Here is a 27,521-nt window from a genome sequence, read left to right as displayed (position 1 = left end):
TTCTGTATCTGATTTTTTTTTCATGTAACCATATGCTCTTAAGATCCTTTCCTACATGAATGTAGAGCTCCTCCCTATTCATTTTTTTCAGTTGCATTATATCTCTTTGTACAGAAATGCAATAATTTATTCAATCAGTCTGTTGCTCCTTCACACTTAGGTTTTTACCAGCGTTTTGTTATAGATAAATAGATATGGAGATGGGTATATATACCCTCATGTTATATATATACGATATAGGTAATCATACAGATGTAAATTTATCTGCTTGCAGGATATCTACAATAAGTATTTCAAGAGGTTTAAGTGCTGGCATAAAGGATAAGCACATCTGCAAATTTTTTAAGTTTTAACAATATGTACCTTCCATAGGAGATGTACTATTTTGTGCTCTTTCAAGAAATATTATTAAAGTACTTGTTCCTACACAGCCACATAAGCAGATTCTACAATTAAAGCTTTATTCCAGTCACCAGACATATGAGAAATATTATCACATTAAAATGCTAATTTCTATGTCCCTTATTATGAATGAGACTGAACACCCTTTCATATTTGTATTTGTGCTTTTTCTTTGATACTTTTCTACTTTTCTGTAGGGCTATTAATGTTAAGAGAGTTTCACTTATTAGAGGGATTAATCTTTTTAAAGGATATGAGTTGCTTATATTTACTGTTGCTTGACTTTTGACTTTGGTTATTATTTCTAACTTTATGAAGTAAATTTTATCAATGTTTCCCACTTTTAGATTTTGAGTCATAGTTGGAAATACCTTGCTCTTTTAAAGATCTTAATGAAATTGGTGAATTTGTTTTTCTAGCACTTGTTTAATTTTTTTACATTTATATCTTTGTTCCATCTTAGGTTTTCCTGGTATGTTGTGTGGGCTCTGGATATATTTTCCCCCCTGAAGTATATTTCATTATACTCAAACCACGTTCTAAAAGATCTTTGATTCACCTATTTAAGATTTCACCTTCATTTTATATTAAATTCCCACATGAGTTAAAATCTATTTCTAGACTTACTGCTATTCTATTTATAAATCAATACTATATTGTTTTAATAATTGAAACGTATGGTACATTTTAGCTTATAAGGCCAAGGCTCCATTATTGTGTTTCTTTGCTTAAGATTCCCAAACTACTCTTGTTTGTTATTCTTCCCTAAGAACCTTAGAGTCAGATTTTAAATTTCAATAATTGGTATTTTCATCATCATGTTAGAATTATCAATTAACTTAAGGAGAACTGATATATTGGTGATGTTAGGTCTTCTATCTATAATATGGGATATATCTTTCCCAAATGTTTTTTTGGGAAAGTCAGTCTGCTTTTGTGACATTCATATATGTGTGTTTCATTTTGTTTTTTACTTTTTATTTTGAAATTATTTATTTTTGAAACTCACAGGTGGTTGTAAAACTAGTACAAAATACCATGTGCTTCTTTGCCCAGCATCCTTCAATGATGAAATCTTACATGACTATTACATAATATTAAAACCAGGAATATGACATTGATTTATTTCTATTGACCAGACTACTGAACTTAATCTGGTTTTTATTTTTCAGTTAATTCAGGTTAAAAAAAATATTTTTAACTGGATATGTATGTGTGTGTGTGTGTGTGTGTGTCCATGAGTGTGTGTAGCTCTAGGTGTATGTTATTTTTTATATCCTGGAGGTTACTGAATTTTTATCTAAATGTGTTAGCTATTATTTTCCAATACAACATAAAGAGAACTGGTAATATTTTTCTTGGAAGTTATATTTTAACTGAAAGATAAACACTGGAGTTCAAATCTCACCAAGAATGAAGGATCCTATGTTTAACATACCTTTCTTCCAATCAAGACTCCTTGAAAGACTATGCCCTAGGATAAAGGGCAATTTGGAAACTGATAAGGTCTTTTAGAGGCTTAAACTTATCCTCTAACTAAGTTTTTGTCTGGATTACAGTGAACTGTCTCAATTCTGTACATCTTAATAAAGCTATTGTAAAAAATTTTGGAGTTATTAAGGTCTATAGCCTCTATTGTTGGTATACAAAAATCTCACATATGATTAAAGATAACTACAGGAATTATAAAAGACAGAGACAAAGGAAAAATACAATATAATAATTCTACAGAATATTCAGATACTAGATGCCTGACATAGATTTTAAATATGGGGAATTAATATATCCAAGAAAGCAAATGATTAAACAGAGAACTTTATCAGAGAACTAGAATCTATTAAAAAGAAATGAAATTCTGTAACTGAAAAAATACACTACTTAGAATTAAGAACTCAATAGATTAATTTAATAACTAAGTAGACACAGATGAAGAAATTATTAGTAAACTAGAATATAGCTCTAGAAAAGCAGATGGAGATAAAAATACATCAAAAATTAGAAAAGTGAAGAAACCTTTAGTCTAAAGCACAGAGCATAAAAACAAATAGAAATAGAAAGCAAAAGACAATGATAGATACATGGACACAGCAAAAAGGGTATGATATGTATAATTAATATCCCAAAGATGAGTAAAGAAAGAATAGAGCAGAAGGAATATTTGAAGAAATACTTAAAATTTTTCCTAAATCAATGAAAGGTATTGTGGTAGGTAATCACCCAAATTGGCAAGCATCAATTACTTTTTTTTTTCTTTTCTGTGCATGCTAGTTGCTCCTGACATCAAAAACCTAATAACCCTCTTCTTGACACATAATGACTTTTTTAGCAAATAGAATACAGAAAAGTGACATTCTTGGACTTCTAGCCTAGGTCAAATAAAGCCTGGCTGCTTATGCTTCTGTCTCTTGGAACACTAGGACTGGGGACATTCCCTTTCAGACCTCTTGTACTTTGTTAGCAGAAGTACAAGTCACATAAGGAGGCTACTTATGTTCTATCAGCCTCAACTAGGCTCCCAGCAAAAAGTTAGCCTAAATTGTCAGTGGTCTGGGAAATCCAGCCCAGTCATGCTATCAGAAGACTATGAGTGTCATGTGGAATCTGACCACAAGCTCATGAGAAACCCCAATTAAGAACTATCCTATTGAGCTCAGCCAACTCAGAGCTATGAGAAAGAAAATAAAGTGTGATAAATTTAGGGGTTTTTTTGTTTTTGTTTTTTACTGCTATGGGCTGAATTGTGTCCATGGCAGCCTAGCAAACTAATACACTTACCATCATAAAAGATAACAGGAGAAGACAATAAGCCTATCTTTAAAAGCTACAAGAAAAATTACATCTCCTTGCAACATAAACACAAACAAAATCATATGAAGAAATATCATAGTAAAATTGCTGACAACCAAAGACAAGAAAAATCTTAAAAGCATCTAGAGAAAAAGGCATATTATTCAAAGGAATAATAGAATGTTCTCAATAGAGGTCAGGAAAACAGTTAAATATTTTTTTGTAAAATACTAAAATTGCCACCAAACTTGAATGAAATTCCATACACAGCCAAAGTAGAATTTTATAAAAAAGGTGAATTAAAGATATATTTATAAATTTTTTAAAGCTATATTTAAACAAAAAGAACAAAATTCATTTCCATTAGACCCACAGTATAACAATTTTTTAAATGAATGGTTTATTTATTTATTTATTTATTTATTTATTTATTTATTTATTTATTTATTTATGATAGTCACACACAGAGAGAGAGAGAGGCAGAGACACAGGCAGAGGGAGAAGCAGGCTCCATGCACCGGGAGCCCGACGTGGGACTCGATCCCGGGTCTCCAGGATCGTGCCCTGGGCCAAAGGCAGGCACCAAACTGCTGCGCCACCCAGGGATCCCCAACAATTTTTTTTTTAAGAGGAAATGATCTCTGAAGAAAGCAAGGAGACAAAAGTTCAGGAAGATATAAAGAGAATCTGATGATATGATATTAAATATACATAAAATTATATCACTTAGGTTATAAAATTTGTCTAACATCAAAATCTATGGCAACACTAACAAAAGTATGGGAGAGTTTTAATGGAGTTAAAGTATTCTCAGGCCATTGAAGTGGCAAAAGTGGCAAAAGTACTAATTTAATATGACTCTAGTGAACCATATATTTTCTTATAATGTCTTGACTACTACAAGAAGAAAAAATAATAATAATTAGCAAAATAATAAAAGTTAATTCCAAAACTAAAAATAATCAATGCAGAAGAAGGACTAAAAGAACAAGTAGAAAATATTTTATTTTATTTTTTTTTTAAGTTTTTTTTTAATTTTTTTTTTTTATTTATTTATGATAGTCACAGAGAGAGAGAGAGAGAGAGAGAGAGGCAGAGACACACAGGCAGAGGGAGAAGCAGGCTCCATGCACCGGGAGCCCGACGTGGGATTCGATCCCGGGTCTCCAGGATTGCGCCCTGGGCCAAAGGCAGGCGCTAAACCGCTGCGCCACCCAGGGATCCCTAGAAAATATTTTAAAGCAAATACTAAAATGAGACAAAAATCTAAACATATCGACAGTTATTTTTATTTTTTATATTTTTATTGGATTTCAATCTGCCAACATATAGCATAACACCCAGTGCTCATCCCACCAAGTGCCCCCCTCAGTGCCCATCACCTAGTCACCCTATCCCCAGCCCATCTCCCCTTCCACTACCCCTTGTTCATTTCCCAGAGTTAGGTGTCTCTCATGTTTTGTCACCCTCACTGATATTTTCACTCATTTTCCCTCCTTTCCCTTTATTCCCTTTCACTAATTTTTATATTCCCCAAATGAATGAGACCATATAATTTTTAGTTATTTTTAATTTAATAGTCTGTACTCTAGTTTAAAAACTGGAGTATATATACTTTAAATATATATAATCAATGAATGATTGAAAGTAATAGAATGGAAAAGTATATATTATGCTAATAGAAATATAGCTGATAAAAATATTAAAGTGAGAAAAAGTATAGGAAAAGTAGTTACTAAAGATAAAAAAGATTTCAAGGGATAAAGAGTCATAAAGCAACAAATTGTAGCAATTCTAAATTTGTTTTCAACTAATATAGCCCTAAAATATATATAGCAAAAATGACAGAAATAATGGACAAATGCACCATAATAAAGATTTTAAATAATTTGTAAGTCTAAATAATTTTTCAAGGAAAAATCAAAACATGTTCCCTGAATACAGTGGACTCCATCTAAAAATAAGTGGAATATTAATTATGTTTATATTATATATGATATAAAAAAGAAAATTTCCAAATGTTTAGAAATTAAACTATACACCTCTAAATATATGGCTAAAATTTTAAAAAATACATTGAAAGACATATTTGAATTGAAAATGAGAAAAATACATATTAATACTTTTGTATTATAGCTATATACATATTTGGATAGAAAATGAATATATATCAATATACAGAAGATATATGTGAATTAAATAAAAATATAATGACAGAACATGGAAGACTCCTAACTCTGGGAAACGAACTAGGGGTGGTGGAAGGGGACGAGGGCGGGGGGTGGGGGTGACTGGGTGGTGGGCACTGAGGTGGGCACTTGACAGGATGAGCATTGGGTGTTATTCTGTATGTTGGTAAATTGAACACCAATAAAAAATAAATTTATTATTAAAAAATGAACATAAAAGTAAAATAATGGAAATTATAAATTAAAATAAAAAAGATTAGCTTCTTTCTCTTTGTTTCTCTCTCTCTCTCAAACACACACACACACACACACACACATACACAGGTATTCCATTTTTAATTTAAAACCTCACAAAGAAATTTCCAAGGCCAGGTGGCATCACAAGTAATTTCTTCCAAAGATTTAATTAAGAAAATATAACCACACCTTCATAAAATAGTCCAGATACAAAGAAGACAGATGTAAAAATACTAAACAAAATATTAGCCTACTGAATCAAGCAACTAACCAAGTCCCATTTATAAAGTAGAAATATGATACTGTGATCTCAATACATCATCAAATGTATTTGATAAATTTCAAAATGTATTCATTAAAAAAGTGAAAGCAAAAGTCTTAGTGAATGAGGAATGAAAGAAAACTGGCTTATTCTGATAGATGGTATCCTTCAGATATCAATTTCATATCTCACAATGAAACGTCAAAAGCCATCATCATGATGAGCGTAAAAAACAAGGAGAGTAACTATCACTACTTCTATTCAGCATTGTAAAGGAAAACTTAAGCAAGGGAAAAAAGATTAAGGCTTAGAAAAGAATAAAAATCATTATTTGCAGATCATGATTATGTACATAGAACATCTCAAGTTAAATTACCAACCAACCACTAGTAATTCATCTAAGTATTGTCACAAATACAAACCCAAGGCACAAAAAGAATAAATTGCATTCTTCATACCAGCAAAAACTATATTATACACGTTATACTAAGTATCAAAAATATTAATTACCTAGGAATGAATCTAATGAAGGAGCTATAAAACCTCCATCTTGAAAGTGCAAATTATGAAAAATTATTGAATAAATGAGGATTTAAATAAATGAAGGAATTATATCTCATTGATTGATCAAGAAATTCAGCACATAGGTATAGCAATTCTCTCAAATAGATTCAAACGTATTCTGATCAAGATCTCAGGACGTTAGGGGCATCTGGGTGGCTCAGTTGGCTAAGCATCCAATTGTTGGTTTGGCTCAGGTCATGATCTCATGGGGTGAGATCCCCCTCAGGTCAGGCTTCCTGCTCAGCGGGAAGTCTGCTTGAGGATTCTCTTCCTCTGCCCCTCCCCCTGCTAGCTCTCTCTCTCTCTTTCTTGCTCTCTCAAATAAATAAATCTTTAAAAAAAAAAATCTCATCATGCTACTATGAACATTGATTAGTTTGATTTCAATCACCTCAAAATAGAAGAATGGCCAAGAAAAATCTCGAAGATGGACTTATGACAAAAGACTGATACAAATATTCACAATAATTATACAGCAATTAAGACAGAGTAATACTCCTGCAAGGATGCATAAATAAACCAATGGAACAGAAAAGAGTACAGAAATAGATCCACTTATATAGTCTATTGTGCACTGCTCTAGAGCAAGTGTAGCCTTTAAGTAAATTGTGGGGAGTCTCTTAGTATTCATATAAAAAAAACTGGATCCCTACATTATATTAAAAAAGCATTTCCAGCTGAATTACTGATTTTATAATTTTTATTAAAGTTATGTAGTAAATGTCCTCATGATTCTGCTTTGGGAAATATTTCTTAAATAGTACATTAAAACTAAAAATTTATTTCACTCTAAAGATGACATTATCACAGCTGGAAAAGCAAGCCACTGAGCTGAAGAAGATATTTGTTATGAATATATATGACAAGTGACTCCTGACTTAGGGTATGTAAACAAAATAGAAAGAAGTCCTGCTGCAAATCAATAATAAACAGACAATCCGATGCAAAAATAGACATAGGAATCAAACAGATATTTGACAAAATTGCATATTCATATAGCTAATAAGAAAAATATGTCCAATAACATCAGTCCTCTGAATAAGGAAATTAAAAACAGGATGAAATAAATATTAACATGCACACCCATCAAAATTGCTCAAGTTAAAAAAACAATAACAGACTGCTAGAAAGATGAATTTGTGCAAATACTTTCAAAATTAAAAAGCTTAATGTATGTAAACATTATGACCCAGCAATTCTGCTATTTCTTTATCCATGTCTTTCCCAAAAGAGAAAAATGTTCATAGAAACAGCAATTCTAACCTGGAAACAATAACTCTAGAAAAAAAGGACAAATTTTAGTATATTCATACAATGGACTACTATACACTATGGTATACAATATGGTAGCCATTAGCCATATGTGCCTACTTAAATTTAAGTCAATTAAAACTAAATAAAAATTAAAGTTCAGTGCCTCATTCACACTTAACTGCATTTCAAATATCGACATGCACATGTGGCTAGAGACAACCATTTTGGACAGCACTGCTACTATAGGGCAATGAAAATGAATTTCTTTTATATGCAACAATGACTCCTATAAGCACATTGTTGAGCAACACAACACAGACACAAATGACCACATGCCATAATCTCCTAATACATAAAGTACAAACAGTACAAGTTTCCAGAACAAATTACCACTTCTATTCAGCAGAGAAGTCAGGATAGTGGTAATCTTAAGGGACGAAGGGCTTAACAAAAAAGGAGTTTGTGGAAGGACTTTGGGAATACTTGTAATGACTGATTTTTTTTTTTAACTAGACTGTGGTTATGCTGGTGTCTTCACTTTATAAAAATCCATCATACTGTACACTAGTGAGATGCACACTCTTCTGAATATATATTATACTTCAGTAAATTGTCTAGAAAGATGATTTCCCTGACTCCCCATTTATTATCTATTAGGCATCCAACAAGTTTGTCCTTTTGCTCTGTTGTCTTCTCCCATTTTTGCTAGTTGTGTAATTTCTACTTCATCAAAGCGTATCACATTGCATTCTGCTTTGTCACCTTTAGGCTCAGCATATTTGTCTTAGTTCTAGCATAAAATTAATTATATTTAGAAAATATAATAGTTAAATATAAGTAGTTAAATCAGTTTCGTTTAGCTTATCCAATGCTCACCAACAGACCTTTTATCAAAATTTTCCCTATCTAATTCTGGCTAGTTACAACCTGTTTTGCTGCCAGTTCTTAAGAAGTATCTCATAACAGCATCTCCTGGGTTCTGTTACATCAAAACTGTTTATAATTGTGGGGCAGTTTGTTGATACAATCATTAGCTCACATTTTCTTCCTCAGAAATCTTTTAAGTGCCTCTCTAGTTTTCCAGAGGAATGTTGCTGTTCAGAAATCTGGTGCCAAGCTTTTGCTTTCCTCTTTTTTTAGATGACAAAAAGACAATTTCTTCACCTTTAAATATAACAATTTGACTATTACATATCTGACTGTTGATTGTTTTGGGTCAATTTCCTTAGGTGCTCGATGTGCCATTGCAATATGTAAATACAAATCAATCATACTTCAGTATTTATTCATTATTTATTATTATTGCTTATTATTTCAGTGTTTATTAAATATTATTTCAGTAAAGTTTTACTCAAAATTTAGATATTTGCAGTGGGAATGTTTTGGTTTTGTTCTTTGGGGACTTCAATTATGTTTATGTTGGATCTTCACTTATCTTCTTTTTTTGTCCCTTTTCTCTAATACTTTTTTCTCATTTTTATTCTATATTCTCTATTTCTCCATCCCTCTCTGTTTCTCTTACTTTTATGCCCCACACTTGGTTTTTATGTTGTCTTTTCTTCTCTGTTTGCTTTATAATTTAGTTTTCATTTCTGAATTTTTTCCTTTTAATTTCTTTCCTGAGTTTTGTTAGTTTACATTCCATAGCCTCTTTCATCTAGCTATTTTTCTCATGTTGTGGCCATAATTATTTAACTTTTTTTAGCTTAAACTTACATATAGCTACATTTGTATTTTTATCTGGTTCATGGTGACAATTTTCTATTGAGTTTTCAATGTGTGTAATAAAGTAATGCTCAAGAACTTTCATTTCTTTTACTATAGTAATTTTGTATGTAGGCATAACCTTTTCCTTTCCCACTTACTCATATTTTAATGACATGAACTTTCTTAAATTAGAGGTAAGTTATGAGAATGGAACATAAGCCAGGATTTCCATGCTTCAAAACTGAAGTTAACTCCTCTGTTGATATAGAGGAGGACGTAACTATAATTCCCATGTGTGGTTCTACCTCCTATGCCTCTCCAATTCCGGTGTGCTTTCTTTTTTTCTTTTTTTTTTTCTTTTTTTTTTTTTTTCTTTTTCTGGTGTGCTTTAAAAGAACTTCAGCAAGCTATGGGCTTCTGAGATCTCTTTACATTTCTTGCTTTTCATGGTTATGTATTCAATTATAAGATGTATATTTTGCTGGCACTTTTTGAGATCTGCCATGTCTTGACCTCCTGGGCATTTTCCAAGTCTTTTCTCTCATTTTTTTCTGGAGGGAGTCTACCCTGACTTATCCACCTATGTTTGTTCCCAAAACTTCCATTATAAGGTGGGGCCCCCGCCTTCTGAGCGGAAATATATGCTGGCAACACAGGAGATCTGCCAATCCTGAAATCCTTTCCATATTTCATGTCAGTCTTTGTAATATCTCTGTGATAGCTAGCTTCCAGTTCTGCTTCAATTTTGGGAACATTTACATGCAATTTCAACTTTGTGATTTTTAAATCTATTTCATAATTACATGGAAACTATAACATACATGCACACATGCACATGTGTTTTCCTTTTCTTATTTATTTTATTTATTTTCCTATTGTTCTGTATAGTTACTAGAAGTGAGAAAACTCAGAACTAAACTTCTGGAATATTACTATCTGTCTCACCTCACTGCTGGAAATATTTGTTTGGGTGTTTTACATGAACTTTACATAAGGTATGTTTAACATTGTACTGATTATCTTTGACCTAAGCATTCTCTTCTTGAATTTCTTATCTCAGTTAATGGACTGTCAGGCATTTAGTTCCCTAGACTGGAAACCTGCACATAATCCTAATTCTTTTTATATTCTGTATGAGGAACATCAAAGTAATAATCTTGCCCTTATATCCAAACTAAATGTTTCTCAAATATATTCTATCACCTCTATCCCTAAATACCACTATTAAGTTCAAAGATGGAATCCTAAATATCTACCTTTTTTTCTGGTTTTCCCCCCAGCTTAATCTTTTACAGTATCTTCAAAGTACTCTATCTAACATGCATAGCTGGTCACTTTTAATTCTTTTTTTTTAAAGATTTTATTTATTCATGAGAGACAGAGACAGAGAGAGAGAGAGGCAGAGACACAGGCAGAGACACAGGCAGAGGGAGAAGCAGGCTCCGTTCAGGGAACCCAACGTGGAACTTGATCCTGGGACTCCAGGATCACGCCCTGGACCGAAGGCAGGAGCCAAACCACTGAGCCACCCAGGGATCCCCCCACTTTTAATTCTGAGGTTTATTGTTTTCAACGGCCTCCAGGTGCACACATTATAAAATCATTCAGGTTAATATGGCAAAGAAATCTTGCCATGATCAGGCTCTGATGGAATCCAAATCTTCCTGTCCCTTTTACTATCATGCTACTCTGGTCATAACAAACTCTTTGCCAAGATATTTCACACATTTTGGCCTCTACTTTTACTGCTCAGTTTTCCTGTTAAGAATGTTTCCCTAACCTGCTTGTATTATGACAAATCACTTATCTTCATAACTCAGTTCAAGAACCATGCCTTCTATAAGCATTTCCAAATCATCCTATCTAGATAAAAATTACCATTTCTTCCACCTTTTCCTGGGTCAATGTCCAAGCTTTAACTAAGGCACTTCTAAGTATCCACTCTACTTCTTATGTGTTTTTCTCACCCTTTTATACTCCAAGCAACTTGAAGACAATATACATATCTTATTGGTCCCTGTAATTTTAGTCCAGACACAGATGAATGAATAAAAAAAGCTGCTTCATTGTAGTGATATATGCAACTTTTGCTCCCATCTGAATTGCAAATTAATTGAAAGCATAAACTACATGTTCCCAAGTTCTCAGAATTGTTTTTGCATATATATGTATTCATGTTTTCCACTCTGCTTTCCTAGGGGACAACAAATTACTTCTCACAACTTAAAGTTTTATGCTAGCCTCCTGAAAAACAATAAAAAATAATAACCAACTATTTTGCTACTACGAAAAAAGAAATATTAAATATATTTCACACATTCAGAAAGAACAAATAAATAGCAAATGTTGCCTTAATTTAGAGTAAACTTGTGTACTGATTTTCTAATAGTTTTTAAGTTTTCATGTTCCTTCATTAGTGACACATGTTTTTTCATAGACAAATTGGTTAGTATACAAGCAAATATTCTATAAATATCTGTAACTAATGAATCAACATGATAATCACATTTGTGTTATAATTAAGAATTTTCCTATATTTATGAATTTTCCAGGTGTATTAAATTAAAAATTTAGTTTTAAAGTTAAGCTAAATGTGATATCTATATGTTTTATGTAAATAAATTAAATGAGAGCAAATTAAACATATAGATGAATTTTGACAACGTAACAATTTTCCTGTATATGAAGGTACCAAATTGTAAGTTAAATTTAATTAAAACTAAATGTGATAGTTACAAACTTTAAGCAAATAAAATTAGTTAAATCATAGAAATAAACAAATATATGAATTTTAACAATACAGCAATTTCCCATCTTATAGTTGCTACCTTGAAACAAAAGAGAAAATCATTTATAGCAATATTCTAAAATCTTCCTTAAATTGACTTTCTCATATATTAAATGAACAACGATTTTGAATAATGTATACATACCGAAGGATGGTCAGGGTGCTTGGTATCCGAGAAAAAATAGAAAATAAAATCGTAGAGAAGATAAAAGCAACAAACAAAGGTAATTTATAGCACTTTGTATCACATGTCCCAGGTCTAGCATCAATAAAATCACCTTGATCATCTGAGGTTGTTAATCCTTCTTGAATGCAAGAACAATTGTAGTATGCCTACCAAAATGAAGATAAGAAAACAATCTTGTAGAAATATAAAGCAAAAACTCATTATTGTAAAATAAAACAAAATCAACAACTGCAGGGACACGAGCTAGCTTTATTAGTCAATATTCTTACATTAAATCCGCCATTCATTATTTAGAAATGAAATATTAATGATAAACCCTAAGTTTTTGATGTAACAAAATATGTTTATGTGTTACTAGAGTGACTTAGGATAAATTCTATTAATTAAAAAAATTTCACCAAAAATATTTACATTCAATTGCACAAATAATTGTTAGAGAGTAGAATAAATTGAGGACAATTAAGATAATGAATAAAGTGGATTTTTAGCTGGGATTGGAAAAATGGACAGTTACCCAACTGTAGAAGGTGTTAGAATCATGAGATGATGACAGGGCTGTTATCTATTAGGCAGAGTAGGCACAATGCATAGGGCTCATAATACTTTAAGGGCCCCCTAAAATGTTTTAGTTTTAGTGTCTCCTAAAATTAAAGGAAAAATGAATATGATAATAATTAATCCAGCTGGATCAACTTGTTTTCATAACAAAGAAGTTCTATACTAATTTTTTTTAAGTGAGGAAAAGGGCTTACAATGGCAAAAGAATCTAAAGCCAATTACAGTCACAATGCAGCTCCAAATGAAAATTTTGGGTTGTTCTTGTAGGGTTGATAAATCAAAGAAGATGAATAAGTAATATTTTCTAAGAAGAACTAAACAGAGTTTAGAGATATAGAGACCAGTTAGCAACTTATTAATCTACTGAAACTATTCTAACTTTAAAAAAAATAATAAACTCGACAGAAATATGGTACTAGGTTACTAGTTAAAGGATAAGAAGAAATGGAGATGACTTGAATTTGAATGATTCATAAAATCGTGATCCAAAAATCATGTCTGCTTCTTTGAGGTAGTTGTTATGTGATTACTGGATCTATTAAATAACAAATGGAAATATTCAAATATCCGAATTGCACTTAATTCATTCCACCATAGTCTTTTTAGTATCTATGTGCCAAACATCATTCTAAGTGCTAGGAAAGCACAGTAAGCAATACAATAGAAATCCCTGACATCATGTCAATAACTCAGATAAAACAGGTAATTTAAGAAAAACACTTTATAATGAAACACATGGTGACAAATACTTTGGGAAGAAAATTAATGAAAAATAGAGGGATTATAGAAGTAACTTTAGCATGATCTGGGAATGCCTCAGGGATACAGTGATATTTGAGCAGAGATTAGAAGAAGGCAAGGAAGTGAGCCATGTGGTTATCTGAAAGAAGTATATTCCAGGTAGGAAAAAAAAAAAAACAGAAATTGAAAAGCCATGGGATTAGAGGTTGCTTGATAAGCTCAAAGAAAAAAGCTCCCCATTTTTCTGATTTTCTACTAGGATTTCTTATTATCTTAATCCATCCAGAAGCTAAGGAAGCTCTCATCCCCTTGTTCAGTCTCCTTGAACAATGAGGACTGTAGAGAACAGTGCCAAGTGGACCTGGAGGTCAGACCAAAGATAAATGCACAATAAATGGTTGCAGACAATAGAAACTAGGCTGACCAAGGGGGAAATGAAAATATGAAGAAGGTTTAGTGAGCAAATGGTAGAATTACAAGATATAAGGCCCAGGAAGGGTTGAAAGACAGTGGAGTTATACTCCATAATATAATCAAAATGCCAAAAATTACCTTAATATGAAATAGTAAAATATATTCAATTCAAATAATAAACAAGAAGGTAGATCTAACTCACTATATCAATAAGTACAATAAATTTATATAGCTAAAAACTCCAATTAAAAGAGATTAGCAGATAGGCACCTAGGTGGCTCAGTTGGTTAAGCGTCCAACTCTTGATTTCACAAGAAATTGAAATTGGTGGCTCAGGTTATGGTCTCAGGGTCATGAGATGGAAAACCTTGTCAGATTCCTCACTCAGTGGGGAGGCTGCTTGAGATTTTCTCCCCCTCTTCCCGTGCCCCTTCCCCCACTTGCACATGCTCTCTTTCACAAGAAATTGAATTCTTTTCTCTCTCTCAATAAATAAGTACATCTGTTTAAAAAGAGAGATCAATAGAATTGAAGAAAAAGCAAAACCATATTACATGCTGGCTACAAGAAACACTTCAAATGTTAGTCACAAATAGTTGGAACATAAAATGATAGAAATAAGATAACACATGGAAACAGTCAGCAAGAGAAAGCTAAAGTGACTATTTAAAATATAGATGTTAAGACAAAACTATTAGCACAGATGGAAAAAGACACTTTATAAAGATAAAAGGAACTCAGCAATAAGATATGACAATTATCAATGTGTATACACATAATGGCCTAAAAATACATGAAGCTGAAATGAAGAGAAATAGACAACTGTAAAATTTTATTGGGAGATAAAATAATTGGCTTATGATTAAGAAAAAACCAAGTAAGACTCCTAGATGATCCACATATTGCACCTAAAAGCAAGAACTTTAAAATAGTGATGATTAATAATTTCCAAGAAATAGAAGGGAAAAGGGACAAAATATTTTAAATGATGTGGAATTTCACCATGGGTTTGGATCCTACAAAAATATAAATGTTAGAACTGAAAAACACGTTGAATAGACAGTGGAAAAGCCTCTTTGTAGTTGTTGTGAGGCAGAAGTCTAAGATGCCACCTAAGATTTCCACTCTCTCTTCCATAAGCCTGCATGATTCTGAGGACTATGAAATGATGAAATTTTCTCCCCTTACTAAATTATGTTATATCCAGATGACTTTACAAAAGAGAAGCTAAGAGGACACCTGGGTTGCTCAGTGGTTGAGCAATGATGGCCTTTGGCTCAGGGTGTGATCCTGGAGTTCCAGGATCCGGAGGAGCCTGCTTCTCTTTCTGCCTATGTCTCTGCCTCTCTGTGTCTCTCATGAATAAATAAAATCTTAAAAAAAAAAAAAAAAAGAAGAAAGAAAGAAAGAAAGAAAGAAAGAAAGAAAGAAAGAAAGAAAGAGAAGCTAAATGTCACCTAACTAGGTGAGCCTTAAAAGGTATTTCATTTTTTTCTGAAATTAGAGATTCAAAGCATGTGGCCTACTAGTGATTATCTGCTACCAGCCTTGAAGACAGAGGGAGCCCTGCAGTAAAGAATGGGAGTGGCCTTTAAGAGCTAAAATTGGTCTTTGGCTGACAGGTAGGTTCCTTGCTAGGAAACACAGATCTCATTTTTTTACATCCCAAAGCAACTGAATGGCCAAATAACCCCAATGAACTTGGAAGATTCTTCCCCAGAGCCTCCAGAAAAAAGCACAATTCAGCCAACTCCCTGACTTCAGCATGTGACACTCAACAGAGGACCCAGTCATGGTGTCTGGGCTCATGACCTTAAAACTGTGAAATACAGGGATCCCTGGGTGGTGCAGCGGTTTAGCGCCTGCCTTTGGCCCAGGGCGCGATCCTGGAGACCCGGGATCGAATCCCATGTCGGGCTCCCAGTGCATGGAGCCTGCTTCTCCCTCTGTCTATGTCTCTGCCTCTCTCTCTCTCTCTGTGTGTGACTATTATAAATAAATAAAATTAAAAATAAAAAGAACTGTGAAATACATAAAATTATTTAAAGACACTAATCCTGTGGTAATTTGTTAGGTAGCAATAGTAAACTAATATGTGGTTACCCACCCCCTTCAAAAAAGAGGAGAGTAAATGAGAAACAACAGCTGAGAATTTTCAAATAGATACACAAAAATCTACAGACTAAAGATGTCCTGTGAAAACCAAGAAAAATAAATGTAATAAAAATCCAATCTAGACCTATCAAAGTAAAACTGCTGAAAACCAAGAACAAAGAGAAAAATCTTAAGAGCCACCAAGCAGTAAGAGATGTAAGGCAATCAAATGGCGTCTTTTACATGCCGGGGTGGCAGGGTTGAGGGTGGATAGGTCACTGTCAATATAAAATTCCAGGCCCACTGACATAGTTTTTTCCAAAAATGAAGGTGAAATATGGTTCTTCAGGAAAATAGAAAATAATGTCATATGAAAACATAGAAATGCAAGGAAATGAAGAAATCTAAGTGTGTATTGCCTTTAAAAAACAATAATAGTACATGTCATTTAAAATACATGAAGAGGGATCCCTGGGTGGCGCAGTGGTTTGGCGCCTGCCTTTGGCCCAGGGCGCGATCCTGGGGACCCGGGATCGAATCCCACATCAGGCTCCCAGTGCATGGAGCCTGCTTCTCCCTCTGCCTGTGTCTCTGCCTCTCTCTCTCTCTCTCTCTCTCTCTCTCTGTGACTATCATAAATAAATAAAAATTTAAAAAATTAAAAAAAATAAAAAATAAAATAAATAAAAAAAATAAAATACATGAAGAAATACAACATATGGTAAAAACAACACAAAGGTGAGGAGTACATGAAATTAAAATATTTTAAGGATGTGTCAATGGAAGGAGACCTTGAAGCCTGGCTTCTTACAATCCTTAATGTGTTATGTGAGATTAATATCCCCTTCCACAGATAATTAGAGTGAGTCTCCTATTGTAATAGGGCAACCTCTGGAAAATCACCATGATCCTATGATTTTATATGAAGTCTCTATCAGCTGGAAATGGATTAGTCTCAATGACAAAATCATGAAGAAAAGCCCAAGATTTCTTTGTTATCTATATTAAGGAAATTGGAAGATCTCTGGTAGCACAGATAGGAAAAATGCATGTGGGTCTCAATGAGGCAAAACTCCCCAGGAATATTATCAATACAAAGAACAGATAGCAATTTTCAGCTTTCAAAAAGCTCTAATTTTCTATAGAAACTATTTTTTCTAATTTTCTATAGAAACTAAGAGTAGAGAGTTTCTAAGAGTAGAAACTTAGAAATCTTCAGAGATACAATATTTTCTACCACTCAAACTTTCACATTAAGTGTAATTGAAGAGCATCCATTTCTGATCCCTTTGACTCTGATGTTTTAAATATAAACATTTAATTAGAATTATTTCAGAGCAAAAAAATTCTTTTAACTAGGCTCTACCTTCGGGGTGAAGCTCAACACAGGGCATGAACTCACAATCCTGAGATAGAGACCTGAGCTTGATTAAGAGTGGGACTGTTAACCTACTGAGCCACCCAGCTGCCTCTTAATCAGAATTGTTTCCAAGTTGACATATTTTCATTGAAAAAAATATTTTGGTGACACTTAAAAGGAAGAAGCTAGGAGTGCTAGGGTGGCTCAGTCGGTTAAGTGTCTGCCTTCGGTTCAGCTCATGATCCCAGGATCCTGGGATGGAACCCAGTGTTGGAGCCCTCTGTCGGATTCACTGCTCAGGAGAGATTCTGCTTCTCCCTCTCCCTCTACTATTCCCTTCCCCCTGCTTGGGCTCTCTTGCTCTCCCTGTCAAATAAATAAAATCCTTAAAATTAAAAAAAAAAAAAAAAAGGAAGATGCTGAAGTTATAGTGCTTTATTTAGCCAAAAGCAGATTAAGACATAAGAAAATTAACATGAAGTCAAATAAGAGTAGTCAACTGTATCTGACAAAATAAGAAAATTTGTCTGGAAGTTGGTAAAAGGGAAATAAAGAATTCTGAAGGTTATGGCCAACATATGAGCAAATATGGGAATTTTAAACTGAGTCCTCATAGATACAAACGACAAAAGACAAAGAGGGGTAAGTCATTCAATTGTAAGTCATTTGTATTGCTGTTTTCTATGTGTAGTGTCATGTCACCTGCACATTGTGAAAATTTTACTTCCTCCTTAACAATTTGGGTGACTTTTATTTCTTTTCCTTGTCTGATTGCTGTGGCTGAACTTCCAGTACTATGCTGAATACAAGTGGTGGAAGTGGATATCTTTGTCTTGTTCTTGATCTTAGGGGGAAAGCTTTCAGTTTTCCCCTTTGAATATGATGCTAGCTGTGGGTTTTTCATATATGGCCTTTATTATGTTGAGCTATGTTCACTTTAAATCTACTTTGTTGAGGGTTTTTTTTTTTATCATGAATGGACATTGTACTCTGTCAAATGTTTTTCTCCATCTATTGAGATGATCATATGGTTTTTAACCTTTCTCTTATTGATGTGATGTATCACATTGAAGTGTGAATACTGAATCACCTTTGCAACCCAGCAATAAATCCCAGTTGATTGTAGTGAATGATTTTTGTAATGTTTTGTTGTGTTTGATTTACCAATATTTTGTTCAGGATTTTTGCTTCTGTGTTCATCAGAGATAATAGCCTATTGGACTGACTCACTCTCTGTCTCTCTCTTTCTCTCTCTCGGTAGTATTTTTATCTGGTTTTGGTATCAGGGTAATATTGTACACATAGAACGAATCTGGAAGATTTCCTTCCTCTTGTTTTTCAGAAAAGTTTGCGAAGAATGGGCATTCACCCTCTGTAAATTAGTAGAATTCACTGATGGAGTCATCTGGTCCTGGTCTTTTGTTTCTTGGAAGTTTCTTTTTTTTTCCTAGTTTTTATTTAAGTTGCAGTTAGTTAACATACAGTGTAATATTTGTTTCAGGTGTAGAATTTAGTGATTCAATACTTACATACAATGCCCAGTGCTGATTACAAGTGCCTTTCTTATCCCCATCACCTACCCAACCCATCCCCCTGCCCACCTCTCCTCTGGTAACCATCAGTTTGTTCTCCATATAATTACTGATTAGATTGTATTACCAGTAATTGGTCTGTTCTAACTTTGTATTTTTTCCTGACAAGGTTTTGAGAGGTGATATGTTTCTATGAATTTATCCATTTCTTCAAGGTTATCCAATTTGTTGGCCTATAATTTTTATAATATTTTCTTATAACCCTTTGTGGTGTAAAATTTCTTACAATTTCTATGATGTTAGTTGTTATTTCTTTTGTTTCATTTCTGATTTTGAGTCTTCTTTTTTTTTGATGACTCTGGATAAAGGTTTATCAATTTTCTTGATCTTTTCAAAAAACTAGTTTCATTGATCTGTTCTGTGGTTTCTTTAATCTCTATTTTATTTATTTCTAATCTTTATAATTTCCTTTCTTCTACTGACTTTGGGTTTTATTCTTTTTCTAGCTCCTTTAGGTGTAAGGTTAGGCTGTTTACTTGGGATTTTTCTTGCTTCTTGAAGTAGGCCTGTGTTGCTATGATCTTCCCTCTTACAACAGTTTTTACTGCATACCAAAGATTTTGGACCATTGTGTTTTCATTTTCATTTGCCTCCATGTAATTTTTTATTTCCTCTTTGATTTCTTGGTTGACTCATTCATTGTTCAGTAGCATATTATTTAATCATCATGTATTTGTATTCTTTCCAGATTTTTTCTTGTAATTGATTTCTAGTTTTACACTGTTGTAGTCAGAAAAGATGCATGGTATGACTTAGGTCTTTTTGAATTTGTCGAGATTGTTTTGTGGCCTAATACATGTTCTATTCTAGAGAATGTTCCAGGATGAAAAGAATGTATATTCTGCTGTTTTATAATGGAATGTTCTGAATATATCTGTTAGGTCTATCTGTTCCAATGTGTCATTTTAGCCCGTGTCCTTTGTTAATTTTTTGTCAGGTCTATCCATTGATTTAAGTGGATGTTAAAGCCCCCTAATATTATTGTATTACTATTGATTTCTGCTTTTATGTCTGTTAATAGTTGCTTTATGTATTTGGGTTCTCACATGTTGAATGCATAAATATTCGCAATTTTTTATGTTCTTGTTGGATTGTTTTATCATTATGTAGTGTCCTTCTTTGTTCCTTGCTATAGTCTTAAAGTATATTTTAAAGTATATTTTTTCTGATATAAACTCTTCCTATCCTAGCTTTCTTTTTGCTCCATTTGCATGACAAATGTTTTCCTATCTCTTCACTTTCAATCTGCATGTGTCTCTGAGGTGAGTCTCTTGTAGGCTACATATTGATGGGTCTTGCTTTTTTAATTCAGTCACCCTATGTCTTTCAATTGGCATTTAGTCTTCCTACAGGTAAAGCAATTATTGATAGGTGTGCCTTTTGTTACTTACTGCCATTTTGTTATCTTTTTTTTAAATAGTTGTTTTTGCAGTTCTCCATTCCTTTCTTCTCTTGCTCTCTTTCTTCTGTGGTTTTTTGGCTATCTTTAGTGATATCCTTTAATTCCTGTCTCTTTTGTTTAGTTTTTTTATTTGTTTGATTAGGTTCATATATAACATCCTATATATATACTCATCAATATTAAGTTGATGGCTAAGTTTGACCTGTTCTAAAAGCATCACATTTGTTTTTCCCCTCCCCCATTTTATGTATATGATACCATATTTTATACCCTTTTATTTGTGAATCCCTTGACTGATTGTTATAGATCTAAGTGGTATTTCACTGCTTTTGTGCTTTAATCTCCATCCTGGTTTTATAAGTGACTAATCTAATACTTTTATTATGTTTTTATTTACCAATGAGTTTTTTCCTTTCATAATTTTCTTACTTACTGAGGCATGTTTTAATGTAGAAGAATTTTTTTCCACTGCCAATTCCCATAAGCCCTTAGTATCATGGCCACATAAGACAAATACTCTTTTTCTGTTCCTTTTTTTTTTTTTTTTTTTTTACTTTATGAGGAAAAAAGCTTTTATAGGGAGCTAGGAGTAAAATGTAAACAGCATCTACAATTTGAACATCTTATTAGAGAGAGAGAATAATAGTGAAATAATAATTACCTTGTGATAATTAAATGTTTTGGATTGTGTACAGCCTGCAAAGCAAGGAGAAAAATATGCAATATTATCTCTTCCACAGACAGCAGAATAAAATGAAGATGAGCATTTACAATGAGAATTGCAAGGAGCTGTCAGGTTTCCCAAGTGTCCTGTTCTGTAAAAAAAAAAAAAAAGAATTAATGTAATTATACCACAGTATTATACTTATAATGTATATATCAGGATATCAATGAAATCCATAAAAATATGATTATTGAAATAATTTCTTTTTAACAGGTATATTAAGGACTAACTCAATATGTACAATGAACATATACAATCTGAAATTTTTTGATATATGTATACACTTGTGAAATCATCACCACCCATCACCACAATCATGTTAACAAATGATCATCACCTCCAAAATTTCATTGTGCCCCTTTGTAATACCTCTGCCCCTGCTCCCAGCATCTGCTGGTTTCTGTCATAATTCATTAATATGAATTTTAAAGCATTTTATGAAATGGAATCATACAGTATGTACACTGTCTGTCTGGCTTCTTTCATATAGTTATTCTTTATATGATCTTTGTATGGTGATATGTCTCCATGTCTCAGTAAATACTAAGGTGGAGGAATCATACAGTAGGTGTTCATATAACTTTTTGAGAAACTGCCACTTTTCCAATTTGGTTGTGTTATTTTATATTTCCACCAGCAGTGTATAAGGGTTTCAGTCACTTTCAACATTCCTCATCAACACTTAGTATAATGAGTCTTTTTAAATTTAGACATTCTTACAAGGATATAGTAGTTCATATTATGGTTTTTAATATTACCTTCCCTGATGAATAAAGATGTTGGCCATCTTTCCATATGCTTGTCTCTCATCTGTATATATTTGGTTAAATATCTGTTCAAACCTTTTGCCTGCTCTTATTATTTTCTTTTATTAAGCATTTAAATTTCTTTATATATTCTAGAAGCAAGTCCTTCATCAGATTTATGATTTTCTTTTGTTTTAGATTTATGACTTTCAAATATCTTCTCACAATCTATGGCTTGTTTTTTTCATTCCCTTTAACAGAGACTTTCAAAGAGCAGAAATACTTTACTTTGATGTAGACCAATTAATCAATATATTTCTTTATGGATCATGTATTTGGTACCATATTTAAGAAAACTCAGCTGAACCCAAGTTCACAAAACATTTTCCTATATTCTTGATATTTTATATTTTATATTCAATCTACAATCCATTTTAACTATTTAATGTACTAAATGATATAGACCAAAGTTCATATGTTAACATATAGATATCTAATTGTTCCATCATAGTTTGTTAAAATGACATATGTTCTCTACTAAATTGTATATGCATCCTGTCAAAAATCAATTATCCATTTATATATAGGCCTATTTCTGGACTTTCTATTCTTTACACTGATATATTTGTCTGTATTTACAAAAAATACTATTTTCCTTATTATATTAGCTAAAACTCTTGAAATCAAATTGTGTTGGCCCTCCACTTCTACTCATCAGAATTGCTTTTTTTTTCTTTCTAGGTCCTTTGTATATCATATGAGTTTAAGTTACTTATATAATATCTAAAAGAGAAAGCCTGTTGGGATTTTTTACTGTGATCACATTGAATACATACATCAATTTGAGGAGGATTAACTTAATATATTGAGTCTTCCAACTCATAAACATGGGATATCTCTCTAAAAATTTAGGCTTTTAACTTAGCTCAGGAATATTTTTTAGTAATTGTGAATTGGACTATCATATCTGATGTTTATCATTAAGTATTTCTGCTTCTTGATACTACTACTAATGGCGTTTTTATGTATTATCAATTTCCAGTTATTGGTAGGTAGTATATAAAAACACCATAAATTCTTGTATAATGATCTTTTCTTCTACAGTATTTCTTTTTGCCTAATACTGTTAGAACTGGGGGGGTTTTTTTGACACTAATTTCTGCTTATTTCTAGGTTGTCTGTAGAAATACTCTGAATTCTTGCATATTGACCTTGTGTCCTACAAACTTGCTAAGCTCATTTTTTCAGTTATAGTGGGTTTTGGATTTTCCATATAGACAATTGTGTCACCTTCAAATAAATACAATTTTACTTCCAATTTTCTTATTGGGATGACTTTTCTTTCGCTTACAGTATTACAACGGTTAGAATATCCACAATAGTGTTAATATAGAAGTGCTGAAAGTAGATATTCTTATTATACTCCTGGTCATTCAATGTTTCACCATTGTCTTTGCTCAGGCTGCTGTAGCAAAACATCATAGATTGAATTAAACAACAAACGTTTATTTCCCACAGTGTCTGTGTGAGCTCTCTTCCCAGATTGCAGACCATCACCTTCTCTGTGTATCCCCACATGGCAAATTGAGGGAAGTCTTTGGTTTATTCCCCTCTCTTACAAGGACACTAATCTCCATCATTATGGGGAGGTTGGTCTACCTTCATGACCTTATCTACACCTAATGATCTCCTTAATCCTAATCCTACCACAGTGGAGACTAAGACTTCAACATACTATTTTGGTAGGAGGGGAAACATATTCATTCCATAATAATCACTAAGTATAGTGTTAACTATATTTTTCATAGTTCCCTTCCATTCCTAGTTTCCTACTTTATCAGGAATAGATGTTGTACTTTATCATGGGCCTTTTTGGCATCTATTATGATAATGGGCTTTTTTAGTTTATTAATATGGTGGATTATACCAACTGATTTTCAAATATTAAAGCAACCTTGCATTCTTTTTCTTTTTATAATTTTATTTATTTGACAGAGAGAAAGCGAAAAAGAAAGTACAAACAGGGGAAGTGGCAGGCAGAGGGAGAGGGAGGAGCAGGCTCCCCGCAGAGCAAGGAGCCCAATGCAGAACTCAATCCCATGACCTGAGCCAAAGGCAGACACTTAAGTGACTGAGCCACCCAGGCGGCCACCTTGCATTCCTTTCATAAGTATTGCTTGATCATAATTTATTTTAATATGGAGGAGGTTTCAATTTGCCAGAATTTTAAGAGTTCTTGTATTTATGTTCATGAGAGAAATAGGTTTATAGTTCTCTTTTCTTATAATGTCTTTGTCCAGGTTTGATGTAAAGATAATGCCAGTTTCATAGAATAAGTTGGAAAGTATGTACTCCCTTTTAATTTTCTAGAAATTGTGCAAAATCAGATATTGTTTAAATATTTGGTTTAGTTCTTCAGTAAAACCATTTGGGCCTGGAACTTTCTTTGTCAGAAACTGTTTAAGTACAAATTTGATTTATTTATTAGAGACATATTATTTTTTTCTTAAATGAGTTTGTGTCTTTTGAGGGATTTCCCTATTTCATGGAAGCTGTCAGATTTATGGGCATAAAATTGTTCATAATATTACCTTACTATCTCTTTAATATTGGTGGAATCTATAAAAATATCACATCAGATCTCTAACTCTTGATATCAGTAGTTTTCTCTATCTAGAGGTTGAACAATTTTATCAATCTCCTCAAAATGTGACCTGATTATAATTCTTCCATGTTTTTTCATCTCTATTTCATTAATTTCTATTCTAATTTCTGTTGTTTCCATCCTTTTACTTACTTTGGGATCATTATACTTTGATGTTTCTAGTTTTTTAAGGTAGAAGCAAGTGTCATTGGATTGATACTTTTTTCTTTTCTGATATTAGGCAATATACATTTTCTCCTAAGTACTGTCTTAGCAACACTCCATAAATTTTGTTACATGTATTTTCATTTTCATTCACTTCAAAATACTTTACAATTTTTCTTTTGAAAAAATTATTTGAACACAAGTTATTTAAAAGTTTGTTATTCAGTTTCCAAATATTTGGGACTTTTCCAGAAATCTTTTTTTATTCATGTAGTTCTAATTTAATTTGATCATGGTCAGAAAATTCCATTATATGATTTAGTCATTTAAATTTATTGATACTTGCTTTACAGAATATGGTTTACTTTGGGTTTCCAGTGCTTTTAAAAAGAAATGTATTCTTCTTTGACAGGTAAAATTTCTACAAATGTCAATCATGTCAAGTTGGCTGTGTTATTCAAATCTTTTGTATGATCACTGAGTTTTTTTGGCCTACTTCTATTATTAAGAAAATCAAAATATCTGATCACATTCAGGAATTTCTATATTTCTACTTGCAGCTTTTGCTTCACATACTTTTTTTTTTTTTTTTTTTTTTTTTTTTTTGCTTGCTTCACATACTTTAAAGCTCATTCATGAGGTTCACAAAGATTAAGACTTGCTTGAATTCTTAATGAATTGACCATTCTAGCATAACATAATCACCTTTTTTATTCCTAATAGTATTTGCTCTCAAATCTACTTGGTATAATATCATACTCCAGCTTTCTTTAGATTTCTGTTAATGTGATACATCTTTCCCCATCCTTTTACATATAATCTACTTGTGTCTATAGTTGAAGACATTTCTTTTATACAACATTGATAGCTGGGTCTTGCTTTTTTTAAAAAATCAAATTATACAATCTCTGCCTTTCAATTGAAATATTACAACATTTACATTTTATGTGATTACTATAATTGGTTTGAATCTATCCTTTCTGTTTTTCTCTTTTTATCCCTTCTTTGTTCTCTTTTTTTTTTGCCTAATTTGAGATTAAACAAATGTTTTTGTAAAATTCTATTTTAATTCATGTGTCAGTTGGGCTTATTAATAACTGTGACTGTTATTTTAGTGGTGCTTCAAAGTTTATATTATACATATTTAACTTAACACAATCTACCAATGTGTGATATAATGGCTCTTCAAGTAAATCCATATTATATATTTATCTGTTTTAAACAATTATTTTTAAAGGGATTTAAATAAGAAAAAAATACCTAGATAATTACCATTTCCTTTGGTCTTCTTTGCTTTTTGTAGTTCTTATCTGGTATCATTTTATTTCAGCCAGAAAGACTTTTAGACATTTCATGAGGTGTAAGTCTATTGTTCAAATATTATTTACATTTTTAATGTGTAAAATTATTTCTCCATTTTTTTTATTTTTTCATTTTTTATAGACATTCTGACTTGGTACAAAATGTTGTTAATTTTTTTCTTTCAATACTTCTAAAATATTTTCCTACTGTCCTCTTATCTGCATTGTTTCTGATATAAACTATACTCTTAGTCTTATCTTTGGTCATTTGTATATAAAGTATCCCCCCACACACACTACTTTTAAGATTTTTTTCTTTACACTTGAGAGATTTATTATGTAGTATGGTGTAATTTTCTTCATGTTTCTTGTTCTGAGGGTTTGCTAGGTTTCCTAGGTCTGTAGGTTTACAGTTTACATGAAGTTTTTAAAATTTTTACATTTCTTCAAATATTTTTCTTTCTCCAAGGCCTCTCCTCTGGAGATTCCAACTATATATATATGGTCAGCCACCTGAAGTTGTCCAACATATTGATGTTTTGTTTTGTTAATTTTCTTGTCTCTGTATTTTCCATTGGATGTTTATTGTTATCGATTTCAAGTTTATTTAATCTTCTGCAAATGTCTGTCATTAATCTCATACGTAGTATTTTTCTCAAACTTCATGGCTTTCATTTCTATATGCTCAATTTGGGTTTTTAAAAATAGCTTTTACTTAACTTTCTGAACATATGGAATACTTATATAATAACTATTAACTCTGGCAATATTAGCATCTACTTGCAGCTTTTGCTTCACACATTCTAAAGCTCATTCATGAGGTTTACAAACATTAAGACTGATCAATTGATTTAGCTTCTTACTCTGAGTTGTATTTTTCTGCTTCTTAAAACATTTTACTGGATATTGAACTTTATAAGTTTCAATCTTGGATGTAGAATATTTTTTTTTAATTTTTTATTTATTTATTCATGAGAAACAGAGAGACAGAGACACAAGCAGAGGAGAAGCCGGTTCCATGCAGGGATCCCAACATGGGACTCGATCCCAGGATCATCCCTGGGCCAAAGGCGGTGCTAAACCGCTGAGCCACCCAGGCTGCCTGAATGTCGAATATTTTTGTATTTTCATGAGTATTTTTAAGCTTTATTCTGTAATGCAGCTAATTTACTTGGAACACTCTAATCTTTTTTAGTTTGATAGCCATATTTGATAGGAAGGGCCAGAGTTTAGAATTAATCATTAACCACTGTTGAGACAAGATCCCTCTGTATACTTTATGTACTGTGATTTTTGAGGTTTCATAGTTTGACGAGAATGGAAATTATTCCCAATCCTGTGTGAATGGTGTATACTATAATTCTAATTCTCTTGATGGATTTAGACTCAATAACTTTCTTCAC

At 32.4% G+C, this 27,521-nt stretch overlaps 1 protein-coding gene across 5 annotated transcripts in view; it reads right to left on the bottom strand.

The window, feature by feature from the left end:
• Positions 1-27,521, bottom strand: part of SLCO6A1 (solute carrier organic anion transporter family member 6A1) — a 94,164-nt gene that overhangs the window by 9,414 nt on the left and 57,229 nt on the right. For 2 of the 5 annotated variants that reach the window (XM_077863317.1, XM_077863323.1), the window contains 2 exons: positions 21,200-21,234; positions 12,336-12,523 (listed from right to left, as the gene is read on the bottom strand). In XM_077863317.1, coding sequence (XP_077719443.1) covers positions 12,336-12,523; positions 21,200-21,234 — 223 coding nt within the window. Of the gene's footprint in view, positions 1-4,223; positions 4,414-12,335; positions 12,524-21,199; positions 21,354-27,521 lie in introns of those variants that run through there. The other 3 variants (XM_077863295.1, XM_077863309.1, XM_077863301.1) reach the window with 2 other exon arrangements.

Source organism: Canis aureus, chromosome 2 (assembly GCF_053574225.1).
Source record: "Canis aureus isolate CA01 chromosome 2, VMU_Caureus_v.1.0, whole genome shotgun sequence".
Taxonomy (NCBI): domain Eukaryota; kingdom Metazoa; phylum Chordata; class Mammalia; order Carnivora; family Canidae; genus Canis; species Canis aureus.
Note: the sequence above shows the minus strand (reverse complement) of the source record. Positions and strands in the feature narration are given on the sequence as shown.